This window comes from Perna viridis, chromosome 5 (assembly GCF_037379345.1).
Source record: "Perna viridis isolate PV_CMFRI_1.1 ecotype Kerala chromosome 5, ASM3737934v1, whole genome shotgun sequence".
NCBI lineage: Eukaryota > Metazoa > Mollusca > Bivalvia > Mytilida > Mytilidae > Perna > Perna viridis.
The window spans coordinates 2,247,405-2,266,075 of NC_142449.1; the positions used below are offsets into that span (position 1 = coordinate 2,247,405).

The 18,671-nt window shown below is 34.0% G+C and overlaps 2 protein-coding genes across 3 annotated transcripts in view; both read left to right on the top strand.

The window, feature by feature from the left end:
- Positions 1-1,952: 1,952 nt before the first annotated feature.
- On the top strand, positions 1,953-6,142 carry LOC148615584 (small ribosomal subunit protein eS19-like). Its single transcript, XM_088581959.1, has 5 exons — positions 1,953-2,003; positions 3,108-3,177; positions 3,823-3,923; positions 5,367-5,435; positions 5,899-6,142. Exons 2-5 carry the CDS (start codon positions 3,110-3,112, stop codon positions 6,111-6,113), a joined length of 453 nt encoding a protein of 150 aa, XP_088438085.1. The 5' UTR covers positions 1,953-2,003; positions 3,108-3,109; the 3' UTR covers positions 6,114-6,142.
- A 7,648-nt stretch (positions 6,143-13,790) lies between these two features.
- LOC148615585 (uncharacterized) overlaps positions 13,791-18,671 on the top strand; it is a 31,160-nt gene continuing 26,279 nt past the window's right edge. The window contains exon 1 of one of the 2 annotated variants that reach the window (XM_088581961.1): positions 13,791-13,910. The gene's annotated coding sequence lies outside the window, so the exon portion shown is untranslated. Of the gene's footprint in view, positions 13,911-13,955; positions 14,124-18,671 lie in introns of those variants that run through there. The other variant, XM_088581962.1, reaches the window with a different exon arrangement.

The following is an 18,671-nucleotide window of genomic DNA, read 5'->3' on the forward strand; positions in this document are numbered from 1 at the left end:
ATAAAATATAGGCAAACATTAATCTTCATGAAACCACGAAAATTCAACTCTTGTTTGCTCAACTTTAATTAAAGACCGTTTTGCTGATTCAATTTCTGCTATGAGGAGATGGCTATGCTTAATCATTTATTTACTCAATAGACAGACCACAGGGACTTGCTCCTATTATCAAATGTGCAGGCCCGCTAGTATTTGACCACGAATATACTAGTGCGCCTGCATTGATAGTCGAAGCAAGCCCTCTGTGCATAGACTTGTAGTAACAGGTCTGAACAGAATCGATGATGATAACACCGTATTTAAACCAAAAAAAAAAAAAAGGTGATTTCTATATATGAACTAGAACAACAGTATACTTATACAGCACATGAAAAAGTTAACCCTATCATATTTTCTAAGACAAGCGCTCTGCCTCAAGAAAACCTAGGCCTAAACTATAAGATATACAATAATACATGAAAGATAGCCAACATAAGTCAGATCTTTAGATAAGTCTTTCGAACCTCTGGTAATTAATTTTAATACACATGTCAGATAACAGAACAAATACACAAAAAATAAACAAAATGAATCCCTGCACTCCACATGGACACAACTGTACAGGCAAAACACTCTGCTAGAAATCTCATTGTGTCTGTGAGACAATGGTGGTGCCCCGCAGTTGATTTGTCTAGTAACAATCAGGCCACACATGCAATGAATAAGCAAAACACCAACCTTTTATGAATGATTTTCAATAACTCTCAAAGGAAAAATTGATTTTTTAAAAAAGGAGCTTCGCATTATGCGTTTATACACTTTCTCAATTTCAATTTAACTGATCCAAGCGTTTGAGTTATCGTGTGAAAACTTGAGGTTCGGATGGATGGACGAGAAACAAAAACTACAGAGCATTAATTGATAAAATGATAATACTTTTCATCGCATCCACTTTCCCCAACAATGACCTTGCAGGCGCGTATTCCTAAGGGCGAACCCAGAGTGAAATCCTTGTCCCGTCCCTGTCTTGCGTTTCCTCATAAATTTTTTCTATCCCGTACATGTATTAATCGGAAGGGATAATTTCAACTAGACTGTCATTAATTTCTAAATCAAATCGTAGAAAGACTTGCAGTCAGAGAAATGTTTTTGAAAAAAACATTTGAAGTGATTAGATAAATAAACCTTCTACGTCCATAACGTTTTCCCAGTACGTCCAGTTAATCCTTTGTCGGCCGATATCATCTGAACAAATACAAAAAAAAAAAAACGAAACCAAAAAAACGAAACCAAAAAAAACAAAAAACAAAAAAAATAGAAATGAATAAACGCAAGAATGTGCTTTTGTTTTGTTTTGTTTTGTTTTTTTTGTTGTTTTTTTTTTATACGTTATCATAGTCCATGTGAATATCTTTTTGGTAGATCTAGAAAAACAGCCAGATGTGCACTATATACATCTTTCTTTATTAAAATAGGAAAGGACAACTTTACAAAAAATAATACAACACTCGAATGATTTCAAAAGTAGTTCAAACCTTTAACTTAGTACTCATTAAAGCGCCAATGGCGCTGAACCTCGGAAGTTACGAGAAATTTTTAAGTATTTTAAAAACTTTTAAAGACGCTAATCATAATCCGCCGATATGCGACAATTTGTTCTTTCTGCATTTCCATAAAGATTAATTATTCACTACTACAAAACAATACGTGATGATTTAAAATTTCATTTTAATTTCGTTTCGTTTCGTTTTTATTTTGTTTTTGACAACATGTGTTTTGGTTTAAACGGAGTCAATCAAATGTCTATATTGTACATTTGATAATTGAGTATGGTGTTAATTTTTTCCTATAGAATATTCTCTTTTTAATTTTTATTAGTAATGCCATACAGTTGGAGTCAAGTAGTATGCTGGTAAAATAAAACATTAGGGGACGAATAAGCGAGTCAATAATTTGGGACGAATTGACAAGATCGCGAATTATCCCCCATTGTTAAGCCTCTTTTTCGATACCATAAAAATTCGGTGAGCACGTTGTTCTGTTGACAGAATATTAAAATTATATTTTAGCCCTCAACAGCCTTTCAACTCTGGTCAGTAGATGACAATTCGGACCACATGTACACTTGAATTATTAGATGTGGAACGTATGAGTTGATAGAAAACTTGGAACTTAAAAAACGACTTATTTTCGCCATTATTAAGCCACTATCACGTGGAAAGGAAATTTCGTCGGTCATCATGTCTAGCTTATTTTTTATACTGTCGGTCAAGAATATGTTTTGAAATGTCAGAGTAACATAATTGAAAAAATGAAGATAAGTCATTTAAAACGAACGCAAGATAAATAGAATGTTTAATTTGGTCCCACCAGCTTCGGAAGCTGCCTTTCTGGATGTCCTTTATACTAATTCTTTTAATTATTTACCTGCATGACATGTATATCTACATCACTTTTTTGGCCCATACACGTAAAAAGGGGGGGGGATATTCAATCACTAAAATTTGTCGTTTTGATTTTAAGTGTCAACTCATATTTAAGGTTCATTATTACCTTTTGACCAATATGGCCCCAATTTCACCACTAATTGCCTACTGACAAAGCTGTGTGTCTAGAAGAATTTTAAGGCATGGCCACCACCATTTTGACAAGCCTGTGGACAACTGCTTAACTTTGAAGACTGGTGCAACAAATATCTATAGATCACCTGATTCTTATTCAGTCTTCTGTAGTATATAATCCTCCTTCATACTGTATCTTTTTCAAAGATACAAATGTTTGTTATTTATCATAAAAAAAAAGCAATTGTAATTCTCTCAAATCTTTGAACCTGCTGCTTTATTGGTATCAGCACACATTACTGGTTGTGTGTTGAATGAGTTGAATAAGTCCCATTCTCTATTTTTATGAGGAATTTACACTTTTGAAAGCATTCATAACCAAAGATACGCAAGCCCTGTAGACGGAAAACCAAATTAACTTTTAGGGTATCAAGGGCCTCTTGTGTCCACATTCTACTTGTTTTTGGTATATTTAAATGGCATTGTTATATGAAGATTAAGCTATTTTAAGTGATACGATACTTTTATAGAAGTATATGACTAATTATTTACAACTTCTTTTTGCAGATATGGGTATCTCAGTCAAGGACGTTGATCCACATGATTACACTAAGGCACTTGCCGCCTTTTTGAAGAAGTAAGTTGTAATATCAGTTAAAATATTATCATCATCGATGAATAATTGTTAGATATACATTGATACTAACAGCTTTAAGGTGCAAGTTTGGTCAGTATTGGGCTTTTTTGGTTTATGAATTTTTTGTTCTTAAAGGAAAATGGGTAGTAGAAATAAAACTACAATTGAGTTTCAAAACACTGTCATTGATAAAAATGAAACCATTGTTAAGTGAGGATTTTGAATTTTTTAAAATATATTTTTAACTGAAAATCAAATCGATATTCAGTTTTCGGATTGTTTTTGTGTTGAAGGTTCTTGAAAAACCATAATCGATACCAAAAAACTTCCCGTTAATAAAGTAAACCTATGTTTAGGCCTGCAAAAGTCTACATTGGGTGAAATTTATGGGATTACTATTTGTCGAGTCATTGTCATATAAAGGTAAAACAAAGTTTCTTCCCTGAGTTTTCGGTTTTTATCCTGAGAACAATAATGTTAAATAGAAAAAAATATGATTTAGCTTTCAAAAGTCTCCAGTGGTGTTCAGATAGTCCTGTAAATGAAGAATAATGAGAAAAATCCATTTTGCCTTTTATGTGTTAATTTTTTAGCTGTTTCATGTAGTTCAAGATATAAATTAATGATAAAGTTCTGTGCTTGAAGGTCTGGTAAGATGAAGGTACCTGATTGGTCGATCATCGTTAAACTTGGCAGATTTAAGGAATTAGCTCCATATGATGAAGATTGGTACTACATTCGTGCAGGTATACTCCACTTCTGTGGTAATGATAGTTCGCATATATGTCTAAAATCCATCCATTTTTATTTGTCATGTTGAAATTGCTCTGTTAACATTCAATTTATAGCTCAGCTACATTTGTACTGTAGTTCTGTCATTTATCTACTTTGTGTCGCCTGTTTTCAGAAATTAGAGCCAAAGGGTACCAAAAAAATTTATACTTTTTAAAAAAAGGCAGTATTAAGTTCACTGGTGAATTATCTTTGTCAATTCTCCATTCATGACATGCTTGTACCCATGATTCACTCTTGATGCATGGGCAGGTTTTTAGCTCTAGTCAGTCACTTTCATATGCATAAAATATTAAGTACTACTCCAGAAACAGGTATTTTACTTCCATCAAAGACTATATTACTATTCTCATACAGTCCCTGATTTTAAAACATGCATGTTCTCCTAAGTTGCCCTTTATGGTCTAATTTACCTAATACAATATAATTTACTTTTTTTTTATTATTTTTAACAAACTTGATTCTTTTTTTCAAGTGATAAAATTTCTATCAAACTACAGTTTGTACCATGGACCATTAATTGTGTCCCTGTTTAATTATCTTGATATCTGAATAGCATTTCTTTAATTAGATTTTGGGAATCCCCATTCTATTTGTTTATCGATTTTCCCGCCAAAAAAGTTACATGGCAAAAGTGTAAACAAATGTCAACCATTTTCTTTTATCAATTCTTTCATTTTGAAGTATTTAGACACTTCCTGATGGGATAATCATTGTTAATTGGATTTAATTTATTCTGTTATTACGTAAGTCTGTTTCTGAATGTATTACATGGTTAAATAGGGCTGTGAAACTTGTATGTAGCTACGTGCACATGGCCTTAATTGTGTTTACCTTTGACCAGATGATGAGAGTTTTGATTGGGTCAATAATATATTTACATTTGATTGACACCTCCTATGAGGATATTGTCAGTCCAGTCGCTTGGTCTAATTACCTTTAATTGCCTTCAGTTGGTCATAGTCAATTAAGTCTGACCAGGTGTCAACACAATTGTTTAATTGGAGAGAATATCCCTTGCTGATAAACTTCTGGTAAATTTCAATATACAAAACCTAGGTGCCAAGAAAAACTGGCTATTTTTTGTCGCCAGATAAAATAAAAAATCGCAAATTGCGACATTGGTGAAGCCCAGCACGACCCCTGATGATGTGCAATGTGTATTATGAACAAATTTTATTTAGTTTTTCTACATTTTAAGCATATTGAAGTAGTCCATTTTTTTCTCACCTTATGTTGTACCCTGTTTGTAATCTGTAGCTCCAAAAGTATTGACATAGGTCCTGACATGTATGGGGTTTAGTGAATGTATGCACTTAGCTGACATGAAAATGTTAAAGAACAATGAAATCTGAAATAGTTGAAATTGCCAATAAAATAAAAAAAAAATTTTTCAGCATCCATTTGCCGTCACTTATACATGAGGTCACCTGTTGGGGTCAGCACCTTTACAAAAATCTATGGAGGTAATTTATGATTTTTATGCCGTATATCATATAACAACCTAATGTAGTGTTCTATGCAATAGATAGATCAGTGTTGGACGATTAGAGAAAAAAAGCCTTTGAAGATTTGCTGTTTCTAATTCAAATTTGCATGAGCTTCATTTGATATATTCATTTAATATTTTGGTATTTACATAAATACAGTTAGACAGGCACATCTAGAGATAATAGATATTAATTTAATACATTTTTATTTAGAAATTTGTTGCATATACATGTACATGTAAAGTGGCCCATTCAAAACTACCATATTTATGTAATATTACAGATGTTTTCTTGTGTACCATTATATCTGAGTCTAAATTATTACGTCTGTTTCCAGTCTGGTTTTAGAATACATGTAATGGTTGTTTTAGAATACATATACATGTAATGGTTGTTGAAGTGTTTTTATGTTATTAATATCTTGATTTAAACATTATAGGTAGAAAACGTAATGGAACAGCTCCCAGCCATTTCTGCAGAAGTTCATCCAGTATTGCACGTAAAGTTCTGCAGTCTCTAGAGGGATTAAAACTTGTGGAGAAAGACCCCAACAACAACATGGGCCGAAGATTAACTGTTCAAGGCAGAAAAGATTTAGACAGAATTGCTGCACAAGTGAAGGAAAAATCCTCAAAAATCCCCAAACTGTTGTAAACGGTGTAAAATAAAAGACTGAAGAGATATATGGTTTTGATTTGTAATGGTCATTTATTCTGTGTTGTATATTCATGTTTAACCTGCATTTGACTTTCTAAGTTAAAAGCTTTTTGAAGGGCAGATAATGTACTGGTCTTTTGATTGAAAGGGGAAAGCTTCTTTATGAAATAATTTCTGCCCCACACTGAATATCTTGATAGCAGGTATTCTAATTAATACATTGCTTTACCATGACAAGTTACAGATTAAGTTTCAAGCTTTGATTTTTATATGACCACAAAAATATTTTTCTGTCATGTAATGGTATCACCCTGTCCTCATCATTGGCATCTGTTAAGATTTTTAAGAAAACTTATCCAATCTTTTTGAAATTATAACACATTGTTCTTAGGAACAAGGTGGAAGGCCTTACAGTTTTCTGATGATTTTGCCTCACCTCTTTAGGAAATAAGGGACTAAAGGGTGAAAATAGGTGTTATCATTAGAATAGATAGAAAAAAATTTTTAACACATTTTCCTTGGAGGGTCCTATAGTTTATGGAGGTTTTTGCCCTTCACCTTCTGGAAATGAGGATCAAAAGGAGGAAAATATGTGCCAGAATTAGAATTCATAGAAAAAATCTTATTGTCGATCCAATTTTTATTATTCAGATATCAACCTGTTCCCTAACTGGTTTTTGATTTAAAAGGGTACAAAATTTGGCCATGCTAAAATAAGGGGTAGCGAGCCATTGCCATCACTATGTTTTTATCGTCTGTCATCGTTGTCTGTTAACTTTTTTCAAACATCGTCTGAAACTACTGGACAGATTGTAACCAAAGTTAGCATGAATGTTCTAAAGGTTTTTTTTAGCTCGCTCGGCCTTAGGCCATGTGAGCCATTGCCATCACTTGGTGTCCGTTGTTCACAATTTCTTCAAACATCATCTCCTCTGAAACTACTGAATAGATTTGCATGAAACTTATAAAGTTTCTTCCTTAGAGTATCCTGCACAAAAAGACCCTTTGGATTTTTGATCGGTTAAAAAACATGGCTGCCATTTAAAAAATAGAACATAGGGGTCAGACAGCAGAATTTTGCGTATATCTCTAAAACCGTTAGGTTTAGCCAAATCTTGACATGGTTAAAAGTTTTCAGCATGAAGAGATCTATCTGTTGTCAAAATTTGGTGAAAATCTGTTGATCCATGTTTGAGTTATTGCCCTTTTTGGAAGGTTTTTGCTGTTTTTCATGTTACTACTCTCAAAATCTTTTTTCAAAAACTACTGTACAGAATTTAGTGAAAGTTGGTTTTCTTGTCTTTTAGAGTATCCTGAACAAAATGAATGTTTGGATTTTTGATCGGTTAAAAAACATGGCCGTTGTTACTAAAAATAGAACAGGGGGTTGGGCAGTAGTTCAGTGCATATATCTCCAAAACCTTTAGGTTTAGCTAATATCTTTTCATTTGCTGAAGTGATCCTTATTATAAGGCCTGCAAAAGTCTCAAAGGGATCAAAGTTGTCAGACGACTCCATGTAAGAGTTTTGCCCTTGATAGGCAAAAAATTTTGTTTTTAGCAGTTTTCAGCCAATATCTTGAAAACTATAATAGATAGAATGAAACTTTCAGTTGATGAAATGATCCTTATAAGTTCTACCAAAGTCTTCATGGAGTCAAAATTGTTGAACGACTCCTTGTTAGAGTTATTGCTCTTGAAAGGCAATAATTTAACCAGGTGGTCAATTCAGGGTCCTGGGAGCCGCTTGTTTAAAAATCCATTTGTGCGGATTTTTGATCTGGCGAAAGATATGGCGGCTATTACTAAAAAATGTAGGGACAAATTGCTGAATTTTCCAAAAACTCAAAAACAGTTGGGTTTAGCTAAAATCTGGCTGGATAAATTTTTTAGCATGAATGATGGACCTATGCTGAAAATTTCAGAAAGATCCATTGAGGGATAAGTGAAAGAGTAATCAAGGGAACCAAGACTCGAGCGGAAATCTAAAGAATATAATCCTGTGACAAAGACCAGACATGGAAAACAGTCGCACACAACAAAGAACATGAAATAACCGAAATGATAGTACAAAGCAACAAAAGTAAATGAGCAGCTCAGACTCTATTTACAAATAAATTGAAGCATGGACCAGGTGCACCAGAAGGGTAAGTGTCCTCTGCTTTGCTAGAAACACCTGATAACAAGTCCGGGAAAGGAAAACTGTTGACAGGTTAAGTAAATCAGTTCTCGAGGTGCAAATGGATACACTTGACGATTCGGCAGTTCATGATGACGACCATAAAACTTCAGTAGTGATGACTTCACTTCAATCTTGTAGCAACATAACCCTGTTGCCGAAGCCGAATTGTAAGAAGTCTAGCACTGTACGTGCTGAAGGGATGTTGCCACAGATAGTTGAAAAAAACTGAATGAAAAGTCATTGTGGTTGTCGTGTATAGTTTCCTTAACCACCGAACTCTTGAGTGGAAGTCAAGATATAAGGCTGACTTCACAGTGTATATAGTATCCAATAAGTTTTATGTGGGTCCTGAAATGAAAATCTGACATGTCCGTTAACTGCTGGTAGTCCTTAGTTTGTACATTTGTGTTATTTGTGTTCAGTTTATTTCCGTTGTAACAAGGAACTCTTGATCTTTTTGAACTGATTTTTAGGTATTTTTAATTGTGTAAATAACTCTGAGCAGTTGTGTATATCTGAAATCTGGCAGAGGCGTTAAATTGTTCAGCACGATGGGATGGAACTATGTCGAAATTCTCAGAAAAATGCATTGATGGATGAATGAGTTATGGGTCCTGAAATGAATTTTTCCCCCTATTTTACATTTTCTACTTCGAAAATGTTCTCTGAAACTACTAAAAGGATTTAAACTAAACTTAGCATTAATGCAAGACTTTAGCTTTAGAAGGCTGAAACGACTTATTGACCAGGTGGGCTCTCTGGAGCCTGTAGTTTTTTTTGGGGGGGGTCTGGTTTTGATTTTTTTTAACTGGAATCCTTATGAAAATCCCTGCTTTCGTTTTACATTCAGATTTCTGATATCTCTTACGGTTTTCGAGTTGTAAGGGGTCAATCAGATACATAAAAAGAACATTTTTTAAAAGGTTTTGGTACAGTTTCCAACAGTTTTTATTGGATTCCTTATGAAAATCTGTCTGCGTAATACATTCAGATTTATCTCTTGCGGTTTTCGAATTGTAAAGGGTGAAAAGCGTCCAGCCTCAAAATAATTTATTTTGGTCCGATTTCAGACACTAGTATCTCTTACAGTTTTAAGGGGTCAAAAGGGCCACACCAATTTGTTTGGTCCGATTTGGTCAAAGGGGCTATACCCCAAAAAATCAGTTCTTTTAATTTTGGCCCGATTTCGAACATTTTTGATTGGATTCTTTATGAAAATCCCTGCCTGCATTTTTTTCAAATCTTATGGCTTTCTAGTTAAAAGGTGTCAAAGGGACCACAACCCATAAAATCTACTTTTAAAAATGTTTTGTCCGATTTCATACTTGTTTGGTGATGTCTGAAAGCATTTACTATTTTGTATTTAAGTTATACGCTGGTGCATTTATTGCGATTCACCATATCCGTTATTTTTCTACTGTATGAAAACAGAAATTGAACGTTTAATTTCCATACCATACCACAGCAGGAGGGCTGGGTTATGACCCTAACTGTTAAGTAATTGAATAGCAACAAAAACTAGTAACATTTTCTAAAACTTCGATCAAATCGATGTTTCCTAGTCAATTTCTATGGGATTTCTTTGGAATCTTTGATGGTTAATTTAATTGTTTATTTAGAGTTTTCAACTTGTCTCTTGTTTTCAAAATTCAATGGCTTGATCCACACTAAATCCAATTTTAACACGAATTGTTGGGTACTTTGGTATGTTGAATAAAATAGCTCAGGGTTTCTATATTGAACCATTACAGTAAAACGTTTTATTATTAGTAAATTAAAATAAAAAAAAAATATTTTTGGTCGTATTATGGTATCACCCAATCGTCGTCGGGGTCCATGGCGTCTGTTAACTTTATTAACAATAATTTGAATACCTAGGGACATGGTTTAGGGCCCTATAGTTTTTACGTTTTTGCCCCAACCCTATTGAAAATAAGGATCTAAAAAGGGGAAATAAGTGTTATCATTAGGATTGATAATAGAAAGTTGATTGCTAATCTAATTTTGATGATTCAGGTGTCAATGTGTTTCTTTTCAAATTCTGTTCTATTTTTTTTTACATTTTCTCTCTAACGAATTTGGAGTTGAGGGGTACGAAATTGGACAATGCCCAAAAATTAACTTAATACGATTGCGGTCGTTTAGTGGTAAATGCACTAGGTGTCCGTGTCGTCGTCTTTGTTGTCGTCCGTAGAGTCGTAGACACATTGTTTTCGTTCAGTAACTTGAATATTAGTGGGTTGCTCTTTGTGAAATGTTACCACGAGGCTCCAAACAACAAAACGGTCAGATATTGAACTGGTGGTGGGGGTATGGTTTCAAACGTCATGTAATAAGGAGCCAAAAAAAGTTTTTTTTTCTTCAAAGAATTGGACTATTTAACTCCAGTTAAAACATGGAGGTTTAGGTTATCGATCGACAAAATTTTGACCCCCCCCCCCAATCAACCAAAATGTGATTTTCAGGTACCCTTAAACCTCCCATTTACGAATCTTTTTATCGCCAAAAAATAAGCTGAAGTTTTTTTTATATTTTTTGGCTACTTCATATACCCAGTTGAGACAAAAACCCACTTTTTAATTTTTTTATTATACGGACTTCTTCTCTCAACAAAATGAAGTAAACTTACATATGTATGTATCATCATGTAGCCCAATGTCTCAGCTTTACAATGGTACCAAGAAAGTTGCAGTAACACTTAATGTACTCCTACCCCGCCGAAAAATCGATTAAATTGACATATTCTTCAATGTCAAGACCACTAGAGTATTTATGTGGCTTATTTTGGAATTTCTGTTTAGTTTTATCACAATTTATACTTCAGGAGTTCTTTTGATTAATTTTGGCGATTTTCGTTGTCAGAATTCATCAAAAAAATGAAAAATGGGATTTTCGGTGAAAGCACCCTGAACAGAACATTTTTTAATAGTTTAATTTAATTTCAAAATATTGTGCAATATTGTATCCAATAGGTTGTGTGTCCATAATGAACTGAAAATCTGTCAAAAACTAATAAAGTGTCCACACTTGCCCCAAGGGAATAAAGTTCAACTGGCTGCGGACATATCATGCTATGCTCGGCGAAAGCTTTATTTGTTTTTGATCCGATTATGAATTTTGTTATTTGATTCCTTCAAAAAGCCTAACTTTTTTCCCCATTATTGAGCTGTACATATATATGTGACCACAATGAACGCTTAAGTGTGTCAAAAACTAAATATTGTGTCCTCATTTGCCAAAATTGAACAGAGTTCAACATGCTGCGGTCGTATCATGCTGCTCTCTGCGAAGCTCTATATTGGTGCCCTACCGGCGACTTTCGTTCTTTTGCACACGTTCCGTCCGTCACTCCGGTCAAATAAGTTTTCCGCACTTTTTTTCGTCATACTTGCAGATATTTATTTGATATCTAGTACATTGCTTTACCATGGCAAGTTAAAGATCATGGTCCAATTTTGTTCCGGTCAATTGACTTTGTGCTGACTTATGGCCCTTTGACTTATGAATTCGTGCACCCATTTTCCGGACTTTTTTGTCATGCTTTCAAATATTTGTTTGATATTTGGTACATCATTTTACGATTGCAAGTTACAGATTTTGGTCCAATTTTGTTCCGGTCCATTCGTATCTTGCTGAGTTATGGCCCTTGGACTTAGAGAATGCATGCAATAACTCAGTTTTCCAAACTTATTTTCGTCATGCTTGCAGATATTTGTTTGATATTTGGTACATTGCTTTACCATGGCAAGTTCACAGATCAAGTTCGAAAATTGTTTCGGTCCGTTGAAGTTTTGCTGAGTTATGGCCCTTGGACTTAGAAAATTAATGACGACTTGACGTTTTCCGCACTTTTTCGTTTACAAATTTTGCAATAAGTTAGCATTCTGTTCTCTTCAACAGAAATTCATTTCGGTAGGAGACTTTGTATTGACATGTAATACTCAAAGAATGTTTGTTGCTACTTTATTTGATCAGAATGGTATGTTGTTTAACTAGTATTTACAATCTAAACGATTGATTGATTGATTGTTGGGGTTTAACTCCCAAGCAGCAATATTTAAGCTATATTCAGGCGAAGAACATGAAATGGATGATAAAATGAACATGAAATGATGATGAATTGAAAAATGGGATGGGACACAAGGATAATGGAGTCGACAAATTTTGATTGCTACTGGAAATAGGGAAAGGTGGGTAAAAGTCGGGGAATTTAGCTTCCTGTGGCAAAAGTTGCCTCTACTGCTCAGGTGTCATTATATGTGGTTACATTGACCTGTGCACCACCCAAGTAATTTATTATATTTGTTTTAAATGCTTATCATACGTCCGTTTTGCTAGAAGGGACGCAGTGTGGTATACCGTTGTCCATCCGTCGTTAACAAATAGCACAATCACTCAAAAACGCTTCCACTAATTTTCACGAAACGTTGTATTGGTGAAATATTTCTTTCTGTTGATGTGAGACCTCTTTTCAATTTTGCATATTTCAGATTTTATGTTTTTAGAGTAATGGGACAATCTCTCGTTTTCGAACTAAATTAAAAACGCCAAAAGCATTTTCCATGAAACTTAGATATATTGGTTATTTCTACTCATGTAAACCCCTTTTGATGTTCAGTATTTTCTATTTATATACGTTTTCGTGTTATGGGAGTAATTTTGCTATTTGTCTATTTGGACCAATGCATGTTGTGTGGCATGTTTTTTATACATCCACAAAAAAAAAATGCGATTTAATACTACTAAAGGAATGTGGGTACTGAAGTTGGTGGTTATAGTTCTGTTTGGGAATTAAGTAAGGAAAAACAAGCATTGCACAAAATTATGACTCGAGTATAAGCATATGGTACTACAATGTTGTATACTTCAAAGGTCATACTTGGATTGTTTTTGGGGGTTATGTTTTAAATACGAATTTAGGGCTGAAAAGGGCTAAAATCATGTCTTTTGATGCCCGCGAATATGCTCACTTGATTAAAAGAATACGTGAAAATTAGCAACCTCGAAAATGAATACGTTTATACTACATATATTGAGCAGTGCTCTAGAAGAAAGACGAGGTTACAGGGGTCTAGGGAGATTTGTTAATACTGAGATTTGGTATCTTATGTTTTTGATGTATTTTTGTCGTGGAATAATCGATCGATCCGGCAGTGTTTCCGTTTTATGAGAAATAGAATATTAAAAACTGGAACTATTAAAAACAGCAATAAGTCCCTGCATGACACTTTATAGGTGGAGCCTTTATTTTGGATAGGCTTACACACCATACAGTCCTATTACCTAAATTTTAGTTATGTCCAGATAACGGGTGATGAGTCCCTGAAGGTTTTATAGTTGCATCGTATACAGGCAAATGAAGAAAACTGTATTATTATGGAAACATACTTGCCCAACACTGTGCCCAATTGAACGGAACTTGCAGTAATATTGACGAACATTATCAGGCTAACGTGTTTAATTAAGATAACGGAGGTAATTCTAGTGGATTGAAACTATAAATATTGCCGAGTTAGTATCGATTTATGATAATTTCCATCCCCTGTAAATAAAATACGATTCATTCATGTATCCAACTGGAAACTCCGTGGAAGAAGATATTCTATAGAATAGGTAAGAATTGTAGTAATCGATTTGTTTGTATAAGAAGTTATTGACAGAACAAAATACATAGTTATCAGAACATGGCATATTCTTGTCATTAGATATACTCGGTAATCGTAGTGTATTTAGACAATGGTATCGAATCACTGAAACCTCGGATAAATTCCAATCAATGTTTGGTTTCTCTGTGGTGTTAAAACTGGAATATATAACTACATAAAGGTAAGTTTGCTGTCAAGTCAAGCATGGTATGATTCTTGATCCTTTCTAGGGAATGAATTCCGACGATCGACATTTTTCCTTCAGGAAATACTCTTGGTGCAAATGAGACTGAAGTTTTGGGAACAAAAATTCTGTAAAGAATTATGTAGGGATGTGGGGAAACTTCGCAGAGACAAAGTTTAGGCATATAAAACTTGTCAAAAGAAACATGGATTCAATCTGGTATCTATCATACTGACTGAGAGATTTTGATCATGCGGTATCACATTGAAAGCATAGAAATTGAAGCGTTAGTTTACAAGATAAATGGTTGCTTGATTATTTAACACAAAGTTCAAGAAGGAAGTTCCTTGTTGTTTCAAACCATCACTATACTAACCACATATTTATCAGGATTTTAAACTAAAATTATTGTAAATATCTATTGTTCTTTACAATAACAGTAGAAATTTTAGTAGCAAACACCAGATTCTTTGAGTCATTGGCAAGCGGACCCCTTCTAATTTCCAACCCTGTATATTTCTGAATATGCCGACATAACGAATGACAAAAGGATGCATTGTTAACGAAAAACAGCAAATGATAAATTATATAACTGGAGCTTTTTTAACACTGCTAGAAACTAATTGTCCTTGTTCAAAACCTATTGGTGCTATAAGTAAATTGGTTAAACAAAAAGCTTCCTTAAAACCAATAGTCACAAGAATGTGAAAAAAAACACACGTACAATATGCTTTTTACCTAAAGAGCACGCACATATTGACTGAAGTGCGATTGAACTAACTGATATCGTAGAACTACTAAGTGCGACTATGCCAAAAAATAAAGACCGTTTTACTTAAAGATAAAAACATGAAAACATGCAGATGATGAGAATTATTTTTTTGAAAAAATAATAGTAGCTGTTGCATGAAAAATGATGAAGTGGATGGCGTATGAATTAACCCCATAGGCAGACCAAGCTGCGAGTTTGTTCCATTTTTTTTCGGCATGAACTAGGACTGATTATTTAATACAGGCGTTTCATTTCAGTCTTTTCATGTCTGTTTTTTTTTAAATCTTAAGAGAGACTTTTTGTTTATACTTGAAGTAATCTGAATGCCGAATAAAAACGTGGGTATTTTAGGGGTCAAAAGTACGAAACAGCCGTAGAGACATGAGAATAGCAATGCTTTATAAAAAAAAATGTGACGATAGATCGTCTGTATATTTTAAATTTTCGAGAAATTATTTTAAAAGTTTGTATTTTTATTTATGAATAGTAATTTTTGTGGTTATAAGTACTTATTAATACAGAAAGTACAAGGATTTATAGGATAATGATGTAAAGCAATTTCTCCAACTTACTAAGAGTATATCTAACAAGAAAGATAATCGAAAAGAGCATTATAGTCGGGAAACGTGCAAACAATCAGTACATAGTAAGATAATGCAGCCAGATTCATGACTTCTGATTCGCAATAAATCATATTACGGTTTCTTGTCTCCTACTTACAGAGCTAGCTCACACCCAAAGCCTTTGGGTCTTTTGTTTATACTATACACACAAGAAATAGTATGACACAAGGACAGATCTGAAATTTTAACTTTCGCCCAAAATACAACCATGGAATATACGGACTTGTATTTTTGTCAATGCTCTTACCATGCTGTAAATCAAATACAACCATGGAATATACGGACTTGTATTTTTGTCAATGCTCTTACCATGCTGTAAATCAAAATACAACCATGGAATATACGGACTTTTTGTCAATGCTCTTACCATGCTGTAAATCAAATACAACCATGGAATATACGGACTTGTATTTTTGTCAATGCTCTTACCATGCTGTAAATCAAAATACAACCATGGAATATACGGACTTTTTGTCAATGCTCTTACCATGCTGTAAATCAAATACAACCATGGAATATACGGACTTGTATTTTTGTCAATGCTCTTACCATGCTGTAAATCAAAATACAACCATGGAATATACGGACTTTTTGTCAATGCTCTTACCATGCTGTAAATCAAATACAACCATGGAATATACGGACTTGTATTTTTGTCAATGCTCTTACCATGCTGTAAATCAAAATACAACCATGGAATATACGGACTTTTTGTCAATGCTCTTACCATGCTGTAAATCAAATACAACCATGGAATATACGGACTTTTTGTCAATGCTCTTACCATGCTATAAATCAAATACAACCATGGAATATACGGACTTTTTGTCAATGCTCTTACCATGCTATAAATCAAATACAACCATGGAATATACGGACTTTTTGTCAATGCTCTTACCATGCTATAAATCAAATACAACCATGGAATATACGGACTTTTTGTCAATGCTCTTACCATGCTGTAAATCAAATACAACCATGGAATATACGGACTTGTATTTTTGTCAATGCTCTTACCATGCTATAAATCAAATACAACCATGGAATATACGGACTTTTTGTCAATGCTCTTACCATGCTATAAATCAAATACAACCATGGAATATACGGACTTGTATTTTTGTCAATGCTCTTACCATGCTGTAAATCAAAATACAACCATGGAATATACGGACTTTTTGTCAATGCTCTTACCATGCTGTAAATCAAATACAACCATGGAATATACGGACTTTTTGTCAATGCTCTTACCATGCTATAAATCAAATACAACCATGGAATATACGGACTTTTTGTCAATGCTCTTACCATGCTGTAAATCAAATACAACCATGGAATATACGGACTTTTTGTCAATGCTCTTACCATGCTGTAAATCAAATACAACCATGGAATATACGGACTTTTTGTCAATGCTCTTACCATGCTATAAATCAAATACAACCATGGAATATACGGACTTTTTGTCAATGCTCTTACCATGCTGTAAATCAAATACAACCATGGAATATACGGACTTTTTGTCAATGCTCTTACCATGCTGTAAATCAAAATACAACCATGGAATATACGGACTTTTTGTCAATGCTCTTACCATGCTGTAAATCAAATACAACCATGGAATATACGGACTTGTATTTTTGTCAATGCTCTTACCATGCTGTAAATCAAATACAACCATGGAATATACGGACTTTTTGTCAATGCTCTTACCATGCTGTAAATCAAAATACAACCATGGAATATACGGACTTTTTGTCAATGCTCTTACCATGCTGTAAATCAAATACAACCATGGAATATACGGACTTTTTGTCAATGCTCTTACCATGCTATAAATCAAATACAACCATGGAATATACGGACTTTTTGTCAATGCTCTTACCATGCTATAAATCAAATACAACCATGGAATATACGGACTTTTTGTCAATGCTCTTACCATGCTATAAATCAAATACAACCATGGAATATACGGAATTTTTGTCAATGCTCTTACCATGCTGTAAATCAAATACAACCATGGAATATACGGACTTTTTGTCAATGCTCTTACCATGCTATAAATCAAATACAACCATGGAATATACGGACTTTTTGTCAATGCTCTTACCATGCTGTAAATCAAATACAACCATGGAATATACGGACTTTTTGTCAATGCTCTTACCATGCTGTAAATCAAATACAACCATGGAATATACGGACTTTTTGTCAATGCTCTTACCATGCTGTAAATCAAATACAACCATGGAATATACGGACTTTTTGTCAATGCTCTTACCATGCTATAAATCAAATACAACCATGGAATATACGGACTTTTTGTCAATGCTCTTACCATGCTATAAATCAAATACAACCATGGAATATACGGACTTTTTGTCAATGCTCTTACCATGCTGTAAATCAAATACAACCATGGAATATACGGACTTTTTGTCAATGCTCTTACCATGCTGTAAATCAAATACAACCATGGAATATACGGACTTGTTGTCAATGCTCTTACCATGCTGTAAATCAAATACAACCATGGAATATACGGACTTTTTGTCAATGCTCTTAGCATGCTGTAAATCAAATACAACCATGGAATATACGGACTTGTATTTTTGTCAATGCTGTAAATCAAATCCTATTCATAGAAATATTTATTCTTCATTTTGAATTCAAAGTATGACAGTTAATAACACTAAATCTTAGTAGATTAATTATCTGTGACATATTTACTGTTAGCTAAAGACCATGAGCTTCCGTTCAGGGGAACGTAGGCAGATCTTGTCACAATGTTTCGATCGATATTCCCAGTGTAAATGGAAATCTCGGAATATGCCAAGGGCTTTGAAATTTTATATCTAAATTAACGATCACTTCTATCGACTAGACGTTTATTAACCAACAACAATTTTTGTGCCAATTGTTTTGCACAATCAACTAGCTAGATAACAATTACAAAAATCATGTTATATTTAACGAGAGAAAAAAGGGAAATTTCTTTGAACCGTTAACCAGTGCCCAGTTCATCGATCCATTGGTATACTCTAGCCACTGCAATACTCGAGTATATTTGCAATTTTTCAAGAATTTTAGGGGGTATCTAGTAAATGTTTTTTTTCCTGTTTGCCAGTCCGTCCGTCCGTCAGGCAT